A 22,087-nucleotide genomic window follows, 5' to 3' on the forward strand; every position below is an offset into this window, starting at 1 on the left:
GTCTTGAAAAAACAAAAAAAAACCCAAACAGAACAAAAAGGCAGTGTGTGTGTGTGTATATGTGAGGAGTTAGAGTGATGGCTCAGTAGTTAAAACTTCATATAGCTTTTGCAGAAGATCCAAGTTTCCAAGTCGGGCAGCTCACAGCTCCCTGTAACTCCAGCTCTGGGGAATCCAACACTCTGTTCTGGACTCTGCAAGGTTCCTATGTATGTACTCACAAGTACATATATACACACACATTTAAATAAAAATTTTTCAGTCCGATATATAATCTTAGTTACTTTAGAAGATGAAGAAGCAGGATTACTTCAAAGCCACCATAAACACCTTAAACAGACCCTGTCTCAAAATGTAAAAAGGCTGGAGTATAGCTTAGTGATTGCGCATTTTCCTAGCATGTGTGAGGAGGCCCTGGTTCGAACCCCCAAAAAGAGAAAAAAAATATCCGATTGAAGCTGTGATAGAACATAAGTATAATTTTAGTTTCTATTGAGAAGAGTCTTCTCTTACTGAGAAGCTGACATAGAATTTTAAAGTAGAGGCCAGTTTAGCCTACAATATATCTCATCTCTAAGAAAAACAAAACAACAAAAAAATGCAACTTCAATTTATGTAATCTCCCACGTTGAAAAGCAATAAAGTTGAGTTGTCATGTTTATAAAATACAACATGTGTTATTGTGTTATAGCTCAACTGTTTTGATGGAGATAGGGTCTTCCTATGCAGGTCAAGCTGGCCTTGAATGTGCAGTTACCCTGCCTGTCTTCTGAGTGCTGAGGTTACAGGCTTGTGTTGCTATGCCTGGCCTTCAAACTTCAACATAGACACTTAATATAATTTGAAGCCTAGTCATCTAAGGACTTTGAGATGTCACTATAAGAAAAAGATACTTCTATACTACAGCTGTGAAATATAACTTTATAGAATTTAAAATAATTCTTTAAAATTTTTCGCTACATTTTAATTTATTTGGGGTGATGGAGGTTGCCATGGGGCACACGTGGAGATCAGAGAGCAGCTCAAAGGAGTTGGTGTGTGGGTCCTGCAGGTAGAACTCAGGTCATCAGGTTTGGTAGAAGGTGCTCTTATCTGCTTGAGCCATCTCACTGGCCTTACTGTCGTTCTTTGGAGCTGCAGATAGAACTGGCTGGCCGAGATTCTGGATATCAGTGTGCAGTGTCAACTGTAGGGAGAATGGGTGTGTAGGTGTGATTTTTTTATTGTTGTTGTTGTGGGTGTGGTGGTTATGAGACAGTCTCATTAAGTAACCAAGTAGCCTTTGCTGGCCTGCACCTTCTTTGCAGACCAGACAGGCCTAGAACTCAGAGATCCTCTGGCCTTAGCCTTCTGAGTGTTGAGATTAAAGGTATGTGATAATAGACCCTGCCCATTCCTGATTCTTTAGCACTAAGATAACTCTAAGCACTGGAGATACTTGGGGGCAAGGGAACACCTAAAAGAAGCAGTCGCCACAAAATATTTGCTCCCAGATCACCAATGAAGAGGCAAATGGCCTTCAGAACAGAATTTATCTCTCTGTGTTTGTATCTCCCTCCTCTTTCCCTGTTTCTTTTACTCCAGGCTAGCCTTGAACTCATGGCTACCCCTCTGCTTCTGCTTCCTGAGTTCTGTGATTGCAGTTATATACCATCATGCCTGGCTCAGTCTACTAAAACCATCATAATAGGACTGTATAACTTGGGAAACTGAAGAGAACTTGACAAACATTAGGTTTAGTATCCAAAAGCCACCTCACTCAAGTTTTATTTTTTTATTTTTATTTTTGTCTTCTATAGTAAAAAGAAACCCGGAGGTTTGTGGGGGAGGTGTTGGGGATTCAGGTGAACACAGATTGATATTGGGGAGATGGCTCAGCGGTTAAAATCTTGTGGAGAGTTCAGTTGGTTCCTAGCCCCCTTCACAACTTCCTGTAACTTCAGTGGCTGGGTCCACAACGCATGTGGCTTTTCTGACATCTGCACACACACACACACACACACACACACACACTCACTCACTCACTCACACTCACACTCACATACAGATAATTAAAAATAATATTCTTTAAAAAAAAGAAAGAAGAAAGAAACCGGGGTTTGAGGGGAAAAAGAAGGCGTGAACTTACTGAGGCACTATGAATGAGGGATGGGCGGGTTGAGTTACCGGGAAGAATTGCTCGCCAAGCCCCGCCCCAAGTTTGTTTCCCAGGTAACGGGGTAAACAGACTATCTACTCTCCTTCCCCAAGGTGTAACGCAGCAGGCAAGAAGCAGTCAGCAGGGAGTACCGGGAGAATGTGTTCATTCGTGAGAGTGGGGTCCCCGAAAACTTTGCAAACTTCCCTGGAGCCAAGTCCAGCTTCCCGGTTAGAGATGAGTTCCCGGGAAAGGATGAGGGCACCTGAAATCATGGAGGTGGGACTCACCCAGGAACAGAAGGACGATATAATAGACAGGACAATTAGGGATTCAAAATCTCCCAAGGAGCTGGAGCTTGAAATGAGACTAGGACAAAATCGAAGATGGAGGGAGAGGATGGCATCACCAGATTCAAAATCACCACCGTGCCATGCTCTTGGAGTAGGATTAGAAAGACATACTATTTCCAGGACACCCACGGAATTGGGTAATTTAGGACTCTACAGGGGCTCCACCTTCCAGGGCCCCAAACCTCTGGGTGTGTTACCAGGAAGAGCAGGGTCAGAAAACGAGGGCCTGCCACCTCAGCTTCCCTACGGAGGCACACAACAGCCTCCTTTGGGCACAGTGTGTGCAAGTCCACAGGCCGCGGGAAGCACAAGGAGGCCTGTCGCCTTTGGACCTGCGTGGACAGATGCTACAGTGGAAGAGCAGCCTGTTGTAGGTTTGGAACTCAAAAAAGAACTGGAAAAAGAGCCCCCCTGTGTTGTGGTGAACCCCTACAAAGAGACACCCCCTGCGGAGGTAGACATTGGGTTACCACAAACCCAGGAACCAGGTAAAGCCAAGAATGCAGAGCCTCAAATAGGCTTAGTAACAGAACCTTTTGAGTGCCCATTTGCCCAACAACCTAAAGAGAAAAAGGAGTCTGCGGCCATGGAACCTGGAGTAGAGGCTCCAGCCCACATCAGACCCATATACGCTGGGAAATTCTTTGATCGGATGCCTTGCTGGCCAAGTGTAAGTTCATGTCGTTTGTTTGTTCTTTTGTTTTTCCTAGAATTTCTCCTTGAATATGTGGTAGCCATGTCTTTACTGAGATGATACAGTAGTGAGGCTTGTTTGTGTTTGGAGAAACCAAGTTTTTGCTGGGATTAGTTAGAGTTTCTATTGCTATGATGAAACACCATGACCAAAGGCAAGTTGGGGAGGAAAGAGTTTTTCTTTGACATCACAGTTCATCATCAAAGGAGGTGAGAACAGGAACTCAAACAGGGCAGGAACCTGGAGTCAGGAGCTGATGTAGGCCATGGACGGGTCCTGCTAACTGGCTTGCTCAGCCTGCTTTTGTAGGGAACCCAGGACCATCAGCCCAGGGATGGAACCACCCACAATGGGCTGAGCCCTCCTCTGTAAATCACTAATTAAGAAACTGCCTTACAAGCTTGCCTACAGCCTGATCTTATGGAGGCATTTTCTCAATTGAGGCTTCCTCCCCTTTGATGGCTCTAGCTTGTGTCAAGTTGACACAAAACTAGCCAGTACTGATTATTATGTTTTAAAGAATATATTTATTATTATTATTGTTTTTTTGAGATGGGGTTTCTCTGTGTAGGCCTGGCTGTCCTGGATCAGACTGGCCTCCAACTCAAGGTTCACTTGGCTCTGCTTTCCAATTGCTAGGATTAAAGACATTTAATACCACCCCTGTCCGGAACTAGTACAGATTCTAATAACCCTTTGCTATTGGACTCTCTTCAGAAATTCCTTCTATTTCTTTGAATTCTCTGCCTACCATCCTAGATGTTAGTGTGCTGCTGTTTACACACCCCAATTTCTATTTCCTCAACCCTCTCATACGTTGACATTATCAAGATTTCTAATGTTTCTATGATGAACGGGGAGAGGCACTTTTCTTATGTTTATTATTCACTCAGGGTGTTGTCTCTTCTTCCAGCAAACACTTGCAGTCATCACTGTGCTAGAACAGGGCAACATGAGATGGGAAAGTCTATGTCCTTTGCCCTGGAGGTTTAGGCTTAATCCAGTGATTGACAGAATGAATTTTCACAGGTGTCAAAAGGAAGATAAAAAATATGTTTTCTCCTTCATGGAAATGCATTCTTCAACACAAAGCTCAGAGAAATAATTTCTGAACAGGATAGGCGCTGTGGTGGTGACCCTAGACTGGGATAGGCAAAACAGGGAGATTGTCATGAATTCCACGCTAACTTTGGGCTACAGGGTCAGACCCTGTTCAAAAACCAAAACCAACCAACCAAAAAAAAAAAAAAAAAAATCCAGGGGAAGGTGTCAATCTCTAATTCAGAGGACTGCCTGCTTAGCCTGCAAGCAGCTCTGCATTCTAGCTGTAGGACTGCTTTTCCTCACCACCCAATATTCACTCTGGATACGATAAGCCACTGTAGGTAAGCTACAGGATAACCAAACTGTTCTTGCTTTATCTTTGTTTTGTTGTTTGAGACACAGTGTTGTGTAATGCAGCCCACGCTGCCCTCAAACTTGCTACACCCCGAAGAAGAGAAGACGTTTGTGTTTCGAGACAGAATCTATGTATTTTAGGCTGGCCTCGAACCTTTCCATCCTCTTGAGCCAGCATCCTCAGAGCTAGGCAGGGCTAAGATTGTTCAATGAAGAAATGACTTTTTTTTTCTTCAAGACAGCGTTTATCTGCATAGCCCTGGCCGTCCTGAATCAGGCTGACCTTGAACTCAATTCACTTGCCTCTGACTCCTGAGTGCTGGGATTAAAGGTATGCACTATCAGCACCTGGCGAAGAGATGATTTTTGTTGTTGGTTATTTATTTTTCAGACAGGGTCTCATATGGTCCAGGATAATCTTAAACTCCTAATCCTCCCGCTTCAGTCTCAGGAGTATTAGGATTATAGGCTGGCCTGGAAGTTACAGCAAATCTCTTGCTTTAATGGTCCTTAGGCATTCTGAGTAGAGCTCATATGCTGAGATTTGAAGACAAAATTCTGCTAACAAACTCATAGGGATCCTTCAGAGTTTTGTCTGGGTGCAGTGGACTTTTGTTCCCCATGGGGCTTAGTTTGCGCTTTTGTTTCGACCCACTCTGCTTTCTGGTCTGTAGTTGGGCTTCCCCAGCCACTGCTTCTCCTCTCTGTGTGCCTGTTCTTTCTGGATTGGTTCTGTTGCTTGTAGTTTCTGATCTGGCCTCAAACACACATGTATTCTAGCCTTTGGCTTCTGTGCAGGCTAGTCTTATGTCAACTTGAAACAATAATTATCTCAAAACACAACTGAGGAAATGCCTCTGTAAGATCCAGCTGTAGTGCATTTTTCTTAATTAGTGATTGACTGGGGAGGGCCCAGCCCATTGTGGGTGGTGTTATACCTGGGCTGATGGTCTTGGATTCTTAAAAAAGTAGGCTAAATAAGCCAGGGGGCAAGCCAGTAAGCAGCACTCCTCCATGGCCTCTATCAGTCTTGACTCCTGGTTCCTGCCATGTTTGAGTTCTTGTCCTGACTTTCTTCAATGATGAAACAGTGATATGAAAGTATAAGCTGAAATAAACCTCTTTCCTCCCACACTTGCTTTTTGAAACACCACATAGTGTTTCATCAAAGCAATAAAAACAAAGACAGCTTCCAAAGTGAGTAGTTCTAAAATGTCTGCTTCTGCCACTTTCCACTTTTCCCTCCACCCACTTACCCTTCCTTTCTTCCTTCCTTTTTTTCTCCCCCCACCTTTTTGTTTTGTTTTGTTTTTTTGAGATAGGGTTTCTCTGTGTAACAACCCTGGCTATCCTGGAACTCACTTTGTAGATCAGGCTGGCCTTGAACTCACAGAGATCCGCCTGCCTCCCTAGTCCTTTAGGTGTGTGCCACCATCACACATTCTTTTTTTTTTTTTTTTTACAACATTGTATATATGTATATATATATATATGTATATGTATATACATGATTATATTTTGAAGCAGAGTCTCATCTTACACTGAAGTGCAGGCTAGCCTGGAATTCATTATATAGCATCTCAGTCTTGTCTGGAACTCACAGCGTTGCTTTTGCTTCAGCTTTCTAAATTGACAAGATTATAGTTGTGAGTCATCATGCATGTGTGGCACACTATCTCTGACCAACTCTCTCCCTCTCCCACCCTCTCTTCCTCCCTCTCTCTGTAGCCAGTGCTGACTTCAAATTGGCAAGCTTTCTGCCTTAGCTTCTTTAAAAGGACAGCAAAGAGAAGGTCAAGGAAACAGTCACTAGTTGGGTGGGGTGGCTCAGGCCTGTAATCCCGGCTTTCAGTAGGCTGAAGCAGGAGGATTGACACAAATTAAGGGTAGCCTGGCTGTAGGACGAACAGTGATCAGCAGTGTTTAAACGGGCCAACAGAAAGATGAAGTCTGCACTTTCCTGTGACTCTTCCACCAAATGCCCTTTTACACAGTTATTTGAACATTAAAAAATGGTCTTTTTTTTCATTTAGCTAATAAACAAAAATTTCACTATATAATACAGAACTGTTTTATTTGGTATGGGATGGAACCCCTACAAGATGGTTTTCACTGAATCATTGCAAAGACAAGCTTTTACACTGCTATTTTTGGTTTATGAATTGCAGAAATATGAATTCAATTATTAGAAGAAAGATTAACCAGAAAAGTGGCACATCATTTATATGCACAGAGGTTCACAGAAAATAAGTGAGCCTTAAATGGATAGTTAGACTCAGAGACTTATTATTTTAACAAAAGAGAGGTTGAGAAGCTGGCCACAGTGGCTCATACCTGTGAATCCCAGCTACCCAGGAACCTGAGGTAAGAGGAGAGTAAATTCAGACCAGCTTGGTCAATAGAGAGGTAAGAGAAGGAGATGGGGGAAGAGGATGGAGGGGGCAGTCAGGAAGGAGACAGAGAGAGAGAGAGAGAGAGAGAGAGAGAGAGAGAGAGAGAGAGAAGAAGGAGGAGGAGGAGGAGGAGGAGGAGGAGGAGGAGGGAGGGAGGGAGAGAGGGAGAGGGAGGAGGAGAGAGAGAGGGAGAGGGAGAGGGAGAGGGAGAGGGAGGAGACTAGTCTTCAAGGAATGATAGATTATGGAGACGAAACTAGGAAATATTTCAGAAGAAATAATGCAAGACACAGGATATTTTGGTAGATTCTGTGTACTTTACCTGTCAAGTTGACATAGCCTAAAGCAGTGGTTCTCACCTTCCAAACGCTTTGATCCTTTAATATGGTTCCTCATGTTGTGGTAACCCCCAACCATAAAATTATTTCACTGTTACTTCATAACTGTAATTTTGCTATTATTATGAATCATAATGTGTTATGCCAACTGTCTGATATGCTACCCCATGAGAGGGTTGTTCAACCCCCAAAGGGGTTGCGACCCACAGGTTGAGAAACACTGGCTTAGAGTTGCCCTAGAAGAGAGACTCTGTTGAAGCATTGCCCAGATTAGATTGGTCTGTAGTACTTGTAGTTAGGCCTGTAGAGGGGTTGTCTTGATTGCTAACTGATGGAGGAGGGCCCCTGCCCACTGTGGGCTGTTCCATTCCTTGGGCAGATGGTCCTGGTCTGCATAAGAAAGCTAAGCATGAGCTAGTGGGCCAGCAAGCAGCATTCCTCCATGGTTTCTACTGTACTGTCTTGCCTGGGAGTTCCTTGGTCAGAGGTGTAAATTAGCAGGCAGGTCTGCTTGGGTTTCTGCCCCAACTTCCCTTGATAGATTGTTACCTGGAAGTGTAAGCCAAATAAACACTCTCCTTCCCTACATTGCTTTTGGTCAGTGTTTTAACACAGCAACAGAATGAAACCAGAAGTCTGTTTATGCAGGATCATCTCCATGGACTGTCCTCAGGTGCTGAGAATTATTCTTGTTGAGTTTGGGAACACTTCATAAAAGCAAGTCAACATGGTACTTTTAAGCAGAGCAAGAGTAGGGAAGAGGACTCATGTGTCTATTGATTTTCATTACGCTCTGCTCAAAATAATCCATTGAATATTTTAGGTGATTTATTTTTATTCTTAGAGGATATTTTAATTTTTTAAAGACAGGGTCTCCTATATCCCAGACTAGTCTCGGTCTTTATGTAGTTGGTGATGAGCATAAATATCTAATCCTCCTGCCTTTCCCTTCAAAGTCCTGAGAGTGCAGGTATGTCCCAGCATGCCTGGTTTATACAGTGCTGGTGGTCAAACCTGGGACTTCATGCATGTTAGACTAGTATTCTACCAACTGAGCTACATTTTTAGCCCTTGTTCTTTTTGTTTTGGTCTTGAATTCTTGGGGATGCCCAGACTCTCAAGTGATGGGATTATAGGAATGAACCACCATGCTGAGTTCCCAATTCTTTCAGTTTTTAAAAGAGCAATGTGCACATTACAAAATATCAGCCACTTTGAAATAGATAAAGGAGAGTGATATATGTGTTGTGTTTCTGGGAGTTCATTTTTAAAAGCTTTGCACTGAGCAAAGGAAGGATAGATAAGACCCAAGTTACAAACAAGTGGGCAAAGCCAAATAAGATTTGGATTATTCCCTCTAGGGACTGGGCTACAGATAACATGCCTTCACATATCAAAAATGTGTTTTCTGGGTTTACGTGAGAGTTTGTGCACGTCTAGAGGCTGAGGCAGGGGAATTGTGAATTAGGGGCCAGCCTGGGCTACATAAAAAGATCTGTATCTTAAAAAACAAATTTGTATTGGAAACACACAGATATACTCACATATTTGGATGTGAAATAATTAACCAGTGAAAAATGTTAAGATTGTTTGTGACTGAGCATGGTAATGACTGTAATCCCAGCCCCAAGGAGGTTGAGGCTGGAGAATTGCCATAAATTTGAGAGAAACCCTCTGTCAAAAAACAGACAAAAAGCCTTATTGACATGATAAACACCTATAATCCCAGCACCAGGGATGTAGGTAAAAATTAGGAATTCAAGGTCACGCTGTACTACAAAGCCAGTTCTAGACACAAACAAAGCAGAAAAACACCCTGTTGAAGGCAAGTAATACCTCAGAACATTTCCAGAATTACTGGATGATTTTCTCCCTTTTGTTTGTTTATTATTTATTTGTCTATTTATTTTATTGTAGTTTAAAAAATACTCTTTGTAGCATTTAAGGCACAGACCAAGTTTGAAGTAAAGTCCATTCTTTTAAAATGCTTTTTTCACAGTGAAATGATCAATGTTTTCTCCCTCTAAGGCAGGAAAAGTTAAGCCAGTTGGATACAGAGTTGCAACCTGTTTGACTGAAAAGCTTCCCAGGGTAAGCACTTCCTAGCCTTTCGTTTGTATCTTGAATAAGAGCTGTAGGAGACTGAATTCTCAGCTTTCCCGTGAACGAGTGCACAGATTCAGTGTGGTCAATTTTGAACTCTTACTATATTTTAAAGATGTCTATTGATTTGTCCAAGAAAATGAAAATTAAAGTTTACATTCCCTGTAGTTCACCAAAAAACTCTGGAATTCAATGTGTTTCGGTAGGAATAATGGGATGGGTTGTAGCCTGGATGTTTCCTGATCTCTCTCTCTCTCTCTCTCTCTCTCTCTCTCTCTCTCTCTCTCTCTCTCTCTCTCTCTCTCTCTCTCTCTCTCACACACACACACACACACACACACACACACACACAGAGAGAGATCTGTGTGAATATATGCCACATGTGTGCAGGTGTCCATGGAGGCCAGAAAAGGTTATTAAATTATTTGGAGCTGGAGTAACAGGTGACTCTGTATGTGCCACCTGAAGTGGGTACTGAGTATAGATCCACTCATACATTTCTAGCCTCCTAAATTATAATCTTAAAAAATGTTTTAAAGTTGATTTTTATTTTATGTGTATGAGTGCTTTGCCTGAATTTATGACTGTGTGCCACATGCATGCCTGGTGCTTACAGAGGTCAGAATAGATTGCCAGATCCCCTGGAACTGGAATTACAGAGTTTTGAGCCACTGTGTGGATGCTGGAACTGAATCTGGGTTCTCTGTAAGAACAGAAATGCTTTTCATGACTGAGCCATCTCTTTAGCCACTCAAACGATAATACTTGAAGTATTTTATTTCCACCAGTAAACAGATTTTAGGGGACATGTCTTCATTTGGGGATGAAATTCCTTCTTTACTCAGATAGCCAGCACTGCTTAGAGAAGGTGAATTGATATTTTAATATTTGTGCTTCATGGTCTTGTTTCCTTGTCTCACTTTTTCCAGCTTATTACTCCCCCAGAGGCAAAAAAGTATTTCAACTTCAGGTATCCACCTCCTGGAGCAGAAAGAGTATTTTATGGCAGAGCAAACGATCCCCAAATTGCACCTTATTTGACACATGGAATAAGATCTAAAATTTCATTACCGGTAAACCTTTCTTTTTCTTTCTTATTGATTTACATTGCATTATTTTAATTTACCAAGTTAGAAAGTTGCACAAATAAAGGCATAAGTGAAATTCATAACTCCTGTGTGCATTTTCTTTCCTCATTCTGTCCTCTAAAAACACTAGTCTTGGGCAATGAGTTGAGTTTTCAAGCAGCAGGAACTAAGAACGTGTGAAGGAAGTGGGGTTCAAACAGCAGACTTCACTGTTCCCCATTTTCCCAGTAAAGAGAAATGTCACACTTTGTTAGCCATAAAGAGACCAAGATTGGTTGCTCTTTCCCATAGGCACAACAGAGAGTATATATAGATCTTGAGTGGACATGGGATCAATATTTGATACTGGGTACCTGGCTATAATTGTCGTCTGTTTAGTTATCTGCCTTCCTATCTTCCTTTCTATATCTGTTACCTGCCCTTTATTTAACTTTTTTGATGGGGCTAAAACTGGAACTCAAGGTCTTATCTGAGCTGGGTAAACACTACTTACAGTGAGTCCAATCACCAGCCCTCTCATTGATCACTGATTAGTCTGTTTTTTGTTTGTTTGTTTAAAAATCTTTTCGTGTGTGTGTGTATGTGTGTGTGTGTGTGTGTGTGTGTGTACATGTTACAGCATGTGTGGAGTACATGTATGGAGTACGTGTGTATAGGTCAGATGAGAACTTGGGGGAGTCAGTTCTTTCTTTCCATCAAGTAATTTCTGGGGAATAAACTCAGATCATCACTCTTGGCAACAAGCTCCCTTACCTGCTGAGCCATTTTCTTAGTCTTAAAAAATTAGTTAATTAATATTTATGTGTGTGTCTCTGTATGTGTTGTTTGTGTGTGGGCATGCATGTAGGGACCCAGAGGTCAACTAGAATTGATTCTCTCCTTCCACTTTTACATGGGTTCTGGGGATCATACTTAAATTTGCAGGCTTTTGTGGCAAGTAACTTTATGTAATATACTTTCTTGTTGGGACCACCAGCCTACAAACAATGACAGGGAGACACTATTAATTATGAAAGCTAGGCCTTAGCTTAGGCTTGTCCAACTACCTCTTATAACTTAAATCAACACATTTATATTAATCTATGTTTTGCCGTATGGCTTTTTACCTTTTTCATTATTTATGTCTAATCATATCCTTTCTGCGTACCACCCCCCATCTCATTGGCATCTCCTCTCCTCCCCCTACTTCCCCTCTCTGCCTGGAAGTCCCACACCTCCTGCCTAGCTGTTGGCCATTCAGCTCTTTATTTAACTAGTCATAGCAATATAGCTTCACACATTGTACAAAACTCACAAAACCTTTACCTGTGAATGCATCTCTCAGGCCCTTTTTTGTTTTGTTTTTGAGACAATGTACTGTGCCCAGCATCTCTCTCTTCTTTCTCTTCTTGTCTCCCTGTTTCTTGCTATCTTTTTGTTTGTTTGTTTTGTTTTGAGAGAGGGTTTCTCTGTGTAGCCCTGACTGTCCTGAAATTCACTTTGTAGACCAGGTTAGCCTTCAACTCAGATCCGCCTGCCTCTGTCTCCCAAGTGCTGGGACTAAAGTTGTGTGCTACTGTGCTTGCTATTATTTTTATCTTTTGTCCTTTGCATTTTTTTTATTCTGTAGTCCAGGCTGGCCTCAATCTTCCTGTCTTTACTACTCAAGTGCTGGGATAACAGTACAGTGTCATCAAGCCCAATCTGGAATGCATATGTTTGAGAAAATGTTTGGAAATGGTTTGTGTCCTATGCTTGTCCTGCCTACTGTTCTCGAGTGGTTGAGTCAATAACTTGGGAACTCCTTGCATAAGAACTACTTTGAAAGGTTTTTATTTATTTACTTTTTATTTTATGTCTTATTAGGCAAGTGCTCTGTTGCTGAGCTGTTTCTCTGTCTTTTTCTTTTCTTTTTTTAGTTTTGACTTTTTTTCTGGCTCTAGGGCTTGAACTTACAGCCCTATGAGCAGTCTAATACTGATTCATATCTCCATGTGGCCTTGCACTCTCTCTGTAGTCCTTTCCATCCTGGATCTTGGTATCCTGGTGCTTCAGTTCCCCCAAGAGCTGGGATTATAGTCCTAGCTGAAAGTTCTGGATCTGGTATGTTAAAATTTTCATTACTGATTCTGTCAGTTCATAGGAAGGTAAGCAAACCAATGATGATGGGGAAGTAATGTTTTAATCATATTTTCATCTCATTAGGATTTTCATTTTCTTACATATACTTGTTTTGATACTTTACACTCTATAATTTCTTTAGGTGAGCACATTGGTAAACCCACAGCCCATTACCACATTTCAACAGAAAATTAAAGACAAAAAAGAATCTATATATTTTAGCAATCAACGGGCACCATTGGGAAAATCTCATGATCAAACACCAGGATTGCCTAAAGGACTGGATGTAATGAACACAACATTTGGGACACCAGTTATCAGAGGTGATGGAACTAAGGGGTAGGAGGAGATGGGAAAATATGTCATATGAAACTGGATTACAAATGTCACTGGTATATTTTTGTTGATGATATGAAGAATTTTTAAGAATGAAAGATGCTCATCATCTTGAAATACGCTGTTTTCTGGTTAGACCATTCTTTTATCACCAGCTATCCCTGTTTACAGTGGACATCACATGCTCTCTGCCCCTAACTACAGTACCATTTTTGCATTTTTACTTTTTGTTTTTTGCTTTTATTTAAACCTCTATTTTTTTTTCTAGTTAGTCTTTATCTTGACATAGTACTCAGAAAAAGACATACAGAGAGTGACTCTTGAAGTTACTCTCCATGTAAAAGTAAAAAGATGGTATCACAGCAAGATCTCTCTCCTTTCTTCCCTCTCTTCCTTTTCCCTCTCTTCTTCATTCCCACCCTTCCTTTCTGCCTTTCTGTCATTTTTTCTTTCTTTTAAGGTTATTTTTTGAACCCAAATTCTTACAGGGTTTCTGTGTGACAGCCAAGACAATAAGAATTCTGGCTTTGCAATGGAGAAACAGTTAAGTATAGCAGATGTAATATGACAGGAGACTCAGAGAAACTGGCATCAGGATCAACTCAGAGCTTCCCTGAATATCTATTTGTGCTGTTGTGTCTTTTTCTTAGTTACTGGTGATTAAGCTCAGGTCCGTGCATACCTACATATTAAACTAACGGGCCAGAGTGTAATTTCAACTTTCACACTTGATTTTGAGATGGAATAGAACTCTCCACCCCCTTTTTCATTAAACCGAGTTGGCTTCAAACTCATTGTGTTTGAGAGACAGAAGGCCAGGTAAGCATCAAACTTAATGGCAAACCTCTACTTTCAACTTCCAAAGTGCCAGTTTACAGACATAGGACACCACACCTCATTGCTCAACACATACAATTTTTTTTTTAAATAATAGAATTGATCACAAGCCTTCTTCTTTTTATAATTTCTTTTTATTTATTACTTGGTGGATGGGTGGGGCATGTGCGTCATAGTTCTCAAGGAGGTCAGAGGACATCTTTGTGGAGCCAGCTCTCTCCTTTCACCTTACATGGCTCTGGGGGTCAAACCCAAGTTGAGCAGAAGTGATTTTACCTGAGCCACTCGACAACCTCGCTTTTTCTTTCCTTCTTTCTTTTTTTTTCAATAGGCTATTTTTTAAAAGACCCTATCATGTTGCTGGGTCTCATTAAACTAAAAAGTCCATTATTTTATTTTCTTTTAGGTAGTAATATTTGCTCTGAAAAGAGATTATTCTTAGAATGCAACAGTCTGCTGTGGTATCTTATTATCTCAGCTGTAGAGTTAAAATCTGTCAAAATTTGAACTGTGAAAGTTCTTTCTCATTTTTGCTTTAGTAAATATGTTTGTTCTGCTTAAAAATGTACTATAGAAAAGATAAAGTATCTTTTTCTTTTTAGTAGTGTGCTGGTTAATTTTTCTTATCTTGGCACAATCTAGAGTCACTGAGAAGAGGGAATCTCAATTGAGAAAATATCTCCATATTGTCCTGCAAGCAAATTTGTGGGGTATTTTCTTGATTCATAATTGATGTGGGAGAGCCAAGTCCATTAAGGGTGATGCCATCCATAGGCAGGTGGTTCTGAATTGCATAAAAAGGCAAGCTGAGGGGCTAGAGAGATAGCTCAGTGATTAGGAGTGTGTACTGATCTTCCAGAGGACCTGAGTTGGGTTCCCAGGACCCACATTGAGTGGTTCATACTTGTAACTCCAGCTCCAGGGCATCTGATGCCTCTGGCCTTGTAGGACACCTGCACTCACGTGCATATAGCCACACACAGACATGCAAATACACACAATTAAAAAGTAATAAATAAAAAACAAGCTAAATGAGTCATAAAGAACAGACAATACCCAGCATTTATCTATGATTTTTGCTTCATTTCCTGTTTCCAGGTTCCCACCCTGCTTGAGTTTCTGCCTTGACATTTTTCAGTGATGAACTGTGACCTGGAATATATAAAATAAATGAACCCTTTCCTCCCCAAGTTGCTTTTGGTTATGGTCTTTATCACAGCAATAGAAAGCAGACATGGAAAAGTAGGAGTGAAAAAATCCTACTTATAGGCTGGGGACACTGCTCAGTTGGTAGAGCACTTGCCTAACATGAAGAAGCCCTGGTTGGTCTCCAGTACCACACAAACCATGTGGGATGGTACATACCTGTAATCCCAGCACTCAGGAAGTATAGACAGGGTATCACAAGTTACTGACCCTGTCTCAAAACAACAGAAACAAAAATCCTATTTATATAAACTTTCAAAAATCATATGGGCCAGTGAGATGTCTCAGAAAGTAAAGCACTTGTGCAAGTCTGGAAACTTGGGATAGAGCATTAGAACCCATGTAAAGTGCCACCCTCATCATGCACATGCATGCATGCACACAATGATGATGATGATGATGATGATGATGATGATGATGATGATGATGATAGAGACAGAACTACAGAAATTACATAGTAACTACTATCTAGGATTAGTTTACATTTTTTAAATAGGGAAAGTACTCTCTAATACTCATCTGGGTATGATGGTAGACACTTATAATCCTTGCATTTAGGAGGCTGATGCAGGAGGATGAGGAATTCAAGGTCATCTTCACTTACATAGCAAGGTAGAGGCTAGCTTGGGCTATACATGAGACCTTTTTTTTTTTTCAAAGAAGCAAACAAAACTCTAAAACCACTGCTTCAAAATGTGTATCAATGGCTATAATGATTCACACATCAAAAGGAGCACTGTTTCTATTTGCTTCATTGAATCCCTGAAAGCAAAACAGGCCCATTATTACTTCCATTGGAACCATTTGTGAGAAACGTTCTAAGGGTTTTCTTTCCTTTCTTTCTTTCTTTCTTTCTTTCTTTCTTTCTTTCTTTCTTTTTTTTTTTAAGATTTATTTATTTATTATGTATACAGCATATGTGACTGCAGGCCAGAAGAGGACACCAGATCTCATTACAGATGGTTGTGAGCCACCATGTGGTTGCTGGGAATTGAACTCAGGTCCTCTGGAAGAACAGTCAGTGCTCTTAACCTCTGAGCCATCTCTCCAGCCCTCCAAGGGTTTTCTATATGTTTGTTTTGCTTTGTTTGTATATTTTATTTTTTTGAGACAGGGTCTTGTTTACTATGTCTGGTGCTTATTATGTAAAACAAACTGACTTCGAACTTTTAGAAATACATCTGCCTCTGGACTGCTGAGATTAAAGATGTGGTCTACCATGCCTTGTACCCCCAGGGTTCTCATGCTAGTCATTTTGATCCTGAAATATGAGCACACTGTATACTGGCAACATTTCTGTCAGAGCACTTGAAGGATATTGTTGTTGGTTGTTTTTGCTCTTTTGGGGGGCCTGCCATCCAGCTCCCAAATAAATGACACACAGAGCATTTTATTACTTATGAATGCCTGGCCTTAGCTTGACTTGTTTCTTACCAGCTTTTCTTAAGTTATCCCATCTACCTTTTGCCTCTGGGCTTTTTCTTTTTCTTACTTCTGTAAATCTTTCACTCTTACTCTGTGGCTGTCTGTATAACTAGGTGGCTAGCTCCTATTGTCCACCTCCTTCTCTTCTCATTCTTCAATTTCTCCCTCCCAGATTTCTCCTCTTCTTTTATGTCTCTGCCTGCCAGCCCTGCCTATCCTTTCTCCTGCCTTGCTATTGTCTGTTCAGCTCTTCATTAGACCATCAGGCAAAGTAACACAGCTTCACAGAGTTAAACAAATGCAGCATAAAAAAAATGCAACACATCTTTGCATCATTAAACAAATGTTCCACAGCATAAGCAAAAGTAACACATCATAAAATAATATTCTACAATGGGATATAGTCATCATTACGTTCAACTTAGTGCTCTTCCTCAAATTATTTATTTTTTTTTGTGTTTGCAAGACAAGATGTCTTACTCTGTAGTTCAGCCTCATACTCAAATTGATTTTTCTGCCTCTATTTCCCAAGCACTAGGATTACAGATGTAAGCCATGCTGTGGGGCTTGAATTATCATTCAAGAAGAGACATATTATTTCTTTGAACATTAAAAATAAAACATCTAAAAATCTTTAAGTAGTGTTTTATAGGAAATTTTCCTCTACTAGGAATTAAACCTTGGGCCTTGAACAAGCTAGGGAAGTGTTCTGCCTCTAACCTGCATTCCCAGGGATCTTTTCACTTTTTGTTTTAAGATGAAGTCTTACTGTATATCCCAGACTAGCCTGAAGCTTCAGATTTCCCAACTCTGCCCTGTGAGAAGAATAGTAAGTGAAACAAAACAACTCACTGTATGCAAACTGAGGATTTGTGGGAAGAGGAATTTCTTCTTGACTCCATGAGTTCCCTGTTATCTCTGGCTATGATGAGAATAGAGATTCAGATGAAAATAGACTAGATGTTTATGCTCCCATTTACAGCTCCCAAAATTTGTACATCACATCCCACTGGACATTAATGTTGCTAACTTTTAATTCAGATTTGCTTGCATTCTCTTAGGAAGTTGGGAATAAAATAAAGCACAACTGTCTAAAGTCTCAGGACTGAGAATTTAACTGGAGTTGGAGTATGGTGGAGGATAACTTGAGTGGCTCTGGCAGAGTTCTGATCTTCAGAATTCTCAGGTCTCTATAGCAAAATGATACATAGACTCATTCTCTCCCCTGCCCTCTCCTCCTCCTCTCTTCTTCCTCCTCTGTCTTCCTCTCCGTTCTCCCTCTCTCTCTTCCTCCTCCCTTCTCCCTCTCTCTCCTTCACTCCACTCTTTTAGGACAGGGTCTTACATAGCCCAGGCTAGCCTCAAATTCACTATGTAGTCCAGCCTTGAAATCCTGGTCCTTCCTCCACCTTTAAGTGCTGAGAGTCTAGGTATGTGTCACTATGTCCAGCTCATCTTGTTTTTGCTTATAAACATTCACTTATATTGGCCATGTGATTGATCTCTAAGACATTCTGTGTAGCTTATTTAACTTAGACCACATTTGACTTTTGCTGTAGTATATACACAACAAATATGTAGGAGCCCTTAATATTGATCTCATTGATTCTTCCTTCAGAACTGTCTGCTAGTGACACTGTGAATCCACCAAAATCCTTTGAAGATGTGATTAAAGAAGGACAGAAAGGACACGATTTGTACATTGTCTCTCACCATGATTATTTTGCAGGTAAGACTCAGTATGAATTGAGGCTGAGGATATGGGACCTTCAGATTTGTCAAAAAGACAGCATAATGTTTGTGAAATTAGACCCCTGATGGATGATGAGATTGGTCAATAGGAGGCAATTTACTATCATTCATAGCATCATAAATCTTGGTAGCTGAGAACACATAGATTAATGTAACAAATTCATAAAATATAGAACTAGCTAGGCATGGTGTTACATGATTATAATCCCAGCACCCAAGAGGCTGAGAGAGGATTCCAAGTGTCAGGTTAGCATGGTGTACATAGTGAAGCTGTATATTAAAAAATAAGCAAGCAAGCAAGTAAACAAACAATAAAGAGCCAGGCATGGTGGCACAGGCCTTTAATCCCAGCACTCTGGAGGCAGAGGCAAGCAAATCTCCGTGAGTTCTAGGCCAGCTTGGGCTATATAGTGAGACCCTGTTCTGAAAAATAAGTAAGTAAATAAATAGAAAAAAATAAAGAAAAGAAATAGACACGGTAACTTACTCCTATAATCTCAGCATTCAGGAGGCTATGCCTTAAGTTTGAAGACTCTGGGCTGCAGAGTGAATTCTAGATCGTTCTTGGCTACAGTGAGACAGAACTTGCCTCAAAACAGCAAGGACAACAATAAAAGAAATGTAGACATACATGTATTATTAAAATGAAAAATCAGTTGTAGTGATGGTTCATCAGGTAAGGGAGTTTATCATGCAAGCCTGGTGACCAGAGTTTAATCCCCAGACCTTACATAAAGCTGTTGAGAGAGCAGAGTATAAAAAGTTGTCTTCTACATGTTCACTGTGGTACACTCCTCACCCCACCATGCACATGCACATACCAAACAATTGTAAAGGGAAACATCAGATGATATGTTATATGTTCTTATTCTATTTAGTGGTTTTTAGTTTTAATGATTTCTTATTACAATCTCAGCCCCACCCCTTACCATACATAAAGAAGAACCTGTATTGCCCAGGATTCTCATAAATTCCTAGACTTAAGTAATCCTTCCTTCTCATTACCCCATCTAGCTGGGACTGTGGGCATGCAACACCAATCTTGGCCAAGTGTGCAGGTTTATGGATTGGATAGGGTAGGTTCAAATCCTGTCTTAGAACTTGACTTGAGAGTTTACATACCTGATCATCAATCCTTCTTAGTTCTTCAGTGGCATGGTATCCTTGTGAGAGATGAGTACATGCAAAAATTCTTAGCCTGGTGCCTAGAACAACAACCATCAGCTATTAAGTAAAGATAACAAAGATAACTGAATTTTCCCAAGACCAACCCTGAGAAAATTCCTCCCAGAGTCCTGGGAAAGACACTTCATCTGGCATGGGGTTATCTGAGGGAAAGGAATCTACATACACCATGGTTTTTTGTTTTTTTTTTTTTTTTTTTTGGTCCGTTTAATTTCTCTACGACAAAACTCTATACAGTTTCAGCTCCATCCTCACATTCAACTCCTCTCTGTGCCCACTTTTCCTATTTTCATAGTTTTAGTAAGCTCCTGTGCCTTTGACCTCATCTATGTCCTCTGCCCCTTCATCCTCCATTTTGCCTTCTTAGCTCCTTACTCCTGGCTCTCAGAAAACTCTCCTAGAGATCTGCTTTACCCTCTACAGAGTCTCTGTCTTCCTCTGTTATCTCTGGCCACGTGGTTCTGTGTCTGCCTCTGGAATTCTGCTCCAGTCCTCACTGCACTTGGTTATGCAAAAAAGCCCTATTGTCCTCCTTTAGCCTCTCTGCCATGCCCCTAGGCCTGAAGGAAGGGGATGGTCTGAGCTCAGTTTGCACAAGAAGCAAAGCTAGGCATCTCCAGCTTGCTTGTCTCCTAGGCTCAGCAGGGAAGTTAGTTACCTGGAGGTTCAGCAGGTCTGAGAAGCTGAACTGTTTGCCAAATGGTCTAGTAATATATGGGCCCACAAGAAATTCATAGCAAGGCACAGCTGAATATTAAGGCTTCATAACACCAAATATCCATGATAAATGGCTTCCCATTTGACAGACTCTTTGTCAGTCAAAGTATAGCTTTATAATACACAGGTAAATCTCTATAATATATTCTTGCAGCCCACAAGAATTAAATGTTCTTATGTAATGACATCACAGTACTAGAATCATTTTAAGGACCAACATTATAAATTTGATATTGCTGTAAAATACAACTCAATTAAAAAATATGTGAATGCTAGTCTTGATAGATTAAAGAAGTGAATTAGGCTCTGATTTGGGTCTTGAGAAAGCTCCATCTGGGATCTGCCATTCTCTTCTTTCTCAACTAATATCTGCTATTTCCTACACTTCTTAATGTGTTCCCAAGGCCTGATAATCTCTACCTCTGACTACAACTGCTACTGTCCTTGCTCACTTGAACATAGTATCTTTCTGATGCCTTTGACTCTTTTCTTTATCTGTCTCCCTCTGCTTCCCTGACCTGCTTTTTTCTTTCCTTTTTTCTTCCTGCCCTCCCACTTTTTTTTATGAAAATCACATTTTGCCTTGTTTAGTCCACAGCTGAAGATTGCCTTGATCTTCTGATTCTTCTCTCTCTAGCTCCCAAGTAATGAGATTATAGGAATGTGTCATTATACTTGGTGTGGTAGGAATATTTAATTTGGAGCTTGCCATGATGACTTGATGCCAGGACTTCTAGGCTATCCTTGGCTATATAAGACTCTGTTCCAAAGCAACAATAATCTACAACAAAACAATAAAAACAAAAGATAACCATGACTAAATGTGTGTGTGTGTGTGTGTGTATGTGTGTGTGTATGTGTGTGTGTATGTGTGTGCATGTGTGAATTGGTGGGTGTTTAAGAACTATTTAGACCTGGGCTCATAGGAGCTCACAGACATTGGACTGACAGCTAGGGAGCCTACATGGGACTGACCTAGGCCCTCTCCATTTGTGTGACAGTTGTGTAGCTTGATCTATTTGTGGGAATCCTAGCAGTAGGATCAGGACCTGTCCCTAACACTTGAGCTGGTTTTTGGGAACCTATTGTTAGTTATTTAGCTGCGTTGTGTTCTTACCCTGCAAGGAAATGTCACGAAACACGACAGAATCCGCTTATAAGAGTTTATTAGAGATAAAGGGATAGAGTGCGCAGGCCCGTGGGAGAGACACGTGCGTGGAGAAGAGAGAGAGAAGAGAAGAGAGAACCGGGAACATGGCGCTCCGCTTTAAAAACTGGCTGGGGGCGTGGCCAGGTCACGTCACTACTCCTCGCGTGTGTGTAGATCACATGGTCACGTTGCGCGCTTACGTGGCCATGTAACGTCACGGATCCTGGTCACTCGAGACGCCTTGACCCGGAAATGGCTATCTTGACTTGGAATTGGCTAGGCGGAAGTGTCTGCCTGGTATGTGCGACCAAGGGGGCGTGTTGTGAACCCTTCATTCCCGACTCTTTCCTTTTTAAAAAAGAAAAAATTGTGGTTGACTGGGTATGGGGGCGACGTTTCTCTCAAAGACTGCTTCCAGCTGAATAGTGGGCGTTGGTTGGCTCTTGGGGGGATGAGGGGTATCTTGTGAAGTCCTGGGATGATGGTGGAGGTCCTGGAATGATGTTCTGCCGTCTCCTCGTTCTGCAGCTGTCCATTCGTCCTGTGGTTGGGGACCTCCCGTGCTGCTGCTGGGGACCTTCTGTTTAACAAGATACTGTTGACATAGAAAGAGCTTAGAGAGAAAGAATCATTATTATTTTATTTTGGAGTTGGCATTTGTCTGAGGTAGATTTAGCCTGCCCAGATAGAGGCATGTGACATTTACCTGAGGTAGATCTGGCCTTAGTACTCTGCTTAATTTCTATCTGAGACGAGCCTCATTAGAGGTGGTTTATTTAAGGCACCTGTTTTCCTTAGGCAAGCTTTGCTGGAGGTAGTTCATTTAAGGCACCTGTTTCCCTTATTAGGTTAACACTTAGGAAACACAGGTGATC

The 22,087-nt window shown here is 41.2% G+C and overlaps 1 protein-coding gene across 1 annotated transcript in view; it reads left to right on the forward strand.

The window, feature by feature from the left end:
* Positions 1 to 2,125: 2,125 nt before the first annotated feature.
* Positions 2,126 to 22,087, forward strand: part of Efhb (EF-hand domain family member B) — a 59,400-nt gene continuing 39,438 nt past the window's right edge. Inside the window, exons 1-5 of the mRNA XM_028890197.2 lie at positions 2,126 to 3,160; positions 9,342 to 9,404; positions 10,346 to 10,489; positions 12,747 to 12,927; positions 18,027 to 18,137. Of these exons, the coding sequence (XP_028746030.1) occupies positions 2,297 to 3,160; positions 9,342 to 9,404; positions 10,346 to 10,489; positions 12,747 to 12,927; positions 18,027 to 18,137 (1,363 nt within the window). The 5' untranslated portion in view covers positions 2,126 to 2,296. The remainder of the gene's footprint in view (positions 3,161 to 9,341; positions 9,405 to 10,345; positions 10,490 to 12,746; positions 12,928 to 18,026; positions 18,138 to 22,087) is intronic.

Source organism: Peromyscus leucopus, chromosome 16_21 (genome assembly GCF_004664715.2).
Source record: "Peromyscus leucopus breed LL Stock chromosome 16_21, UCI_PerLeu_2.1, whole genome shotgun sequence".
Taxonomy (NCBI): domain Eukaryota; kingdom Metazoa; phylum Chordata; class Mammalia; order Rodentia; family Cricetidae; genus Peromyscus; species Peromyscus leucopus.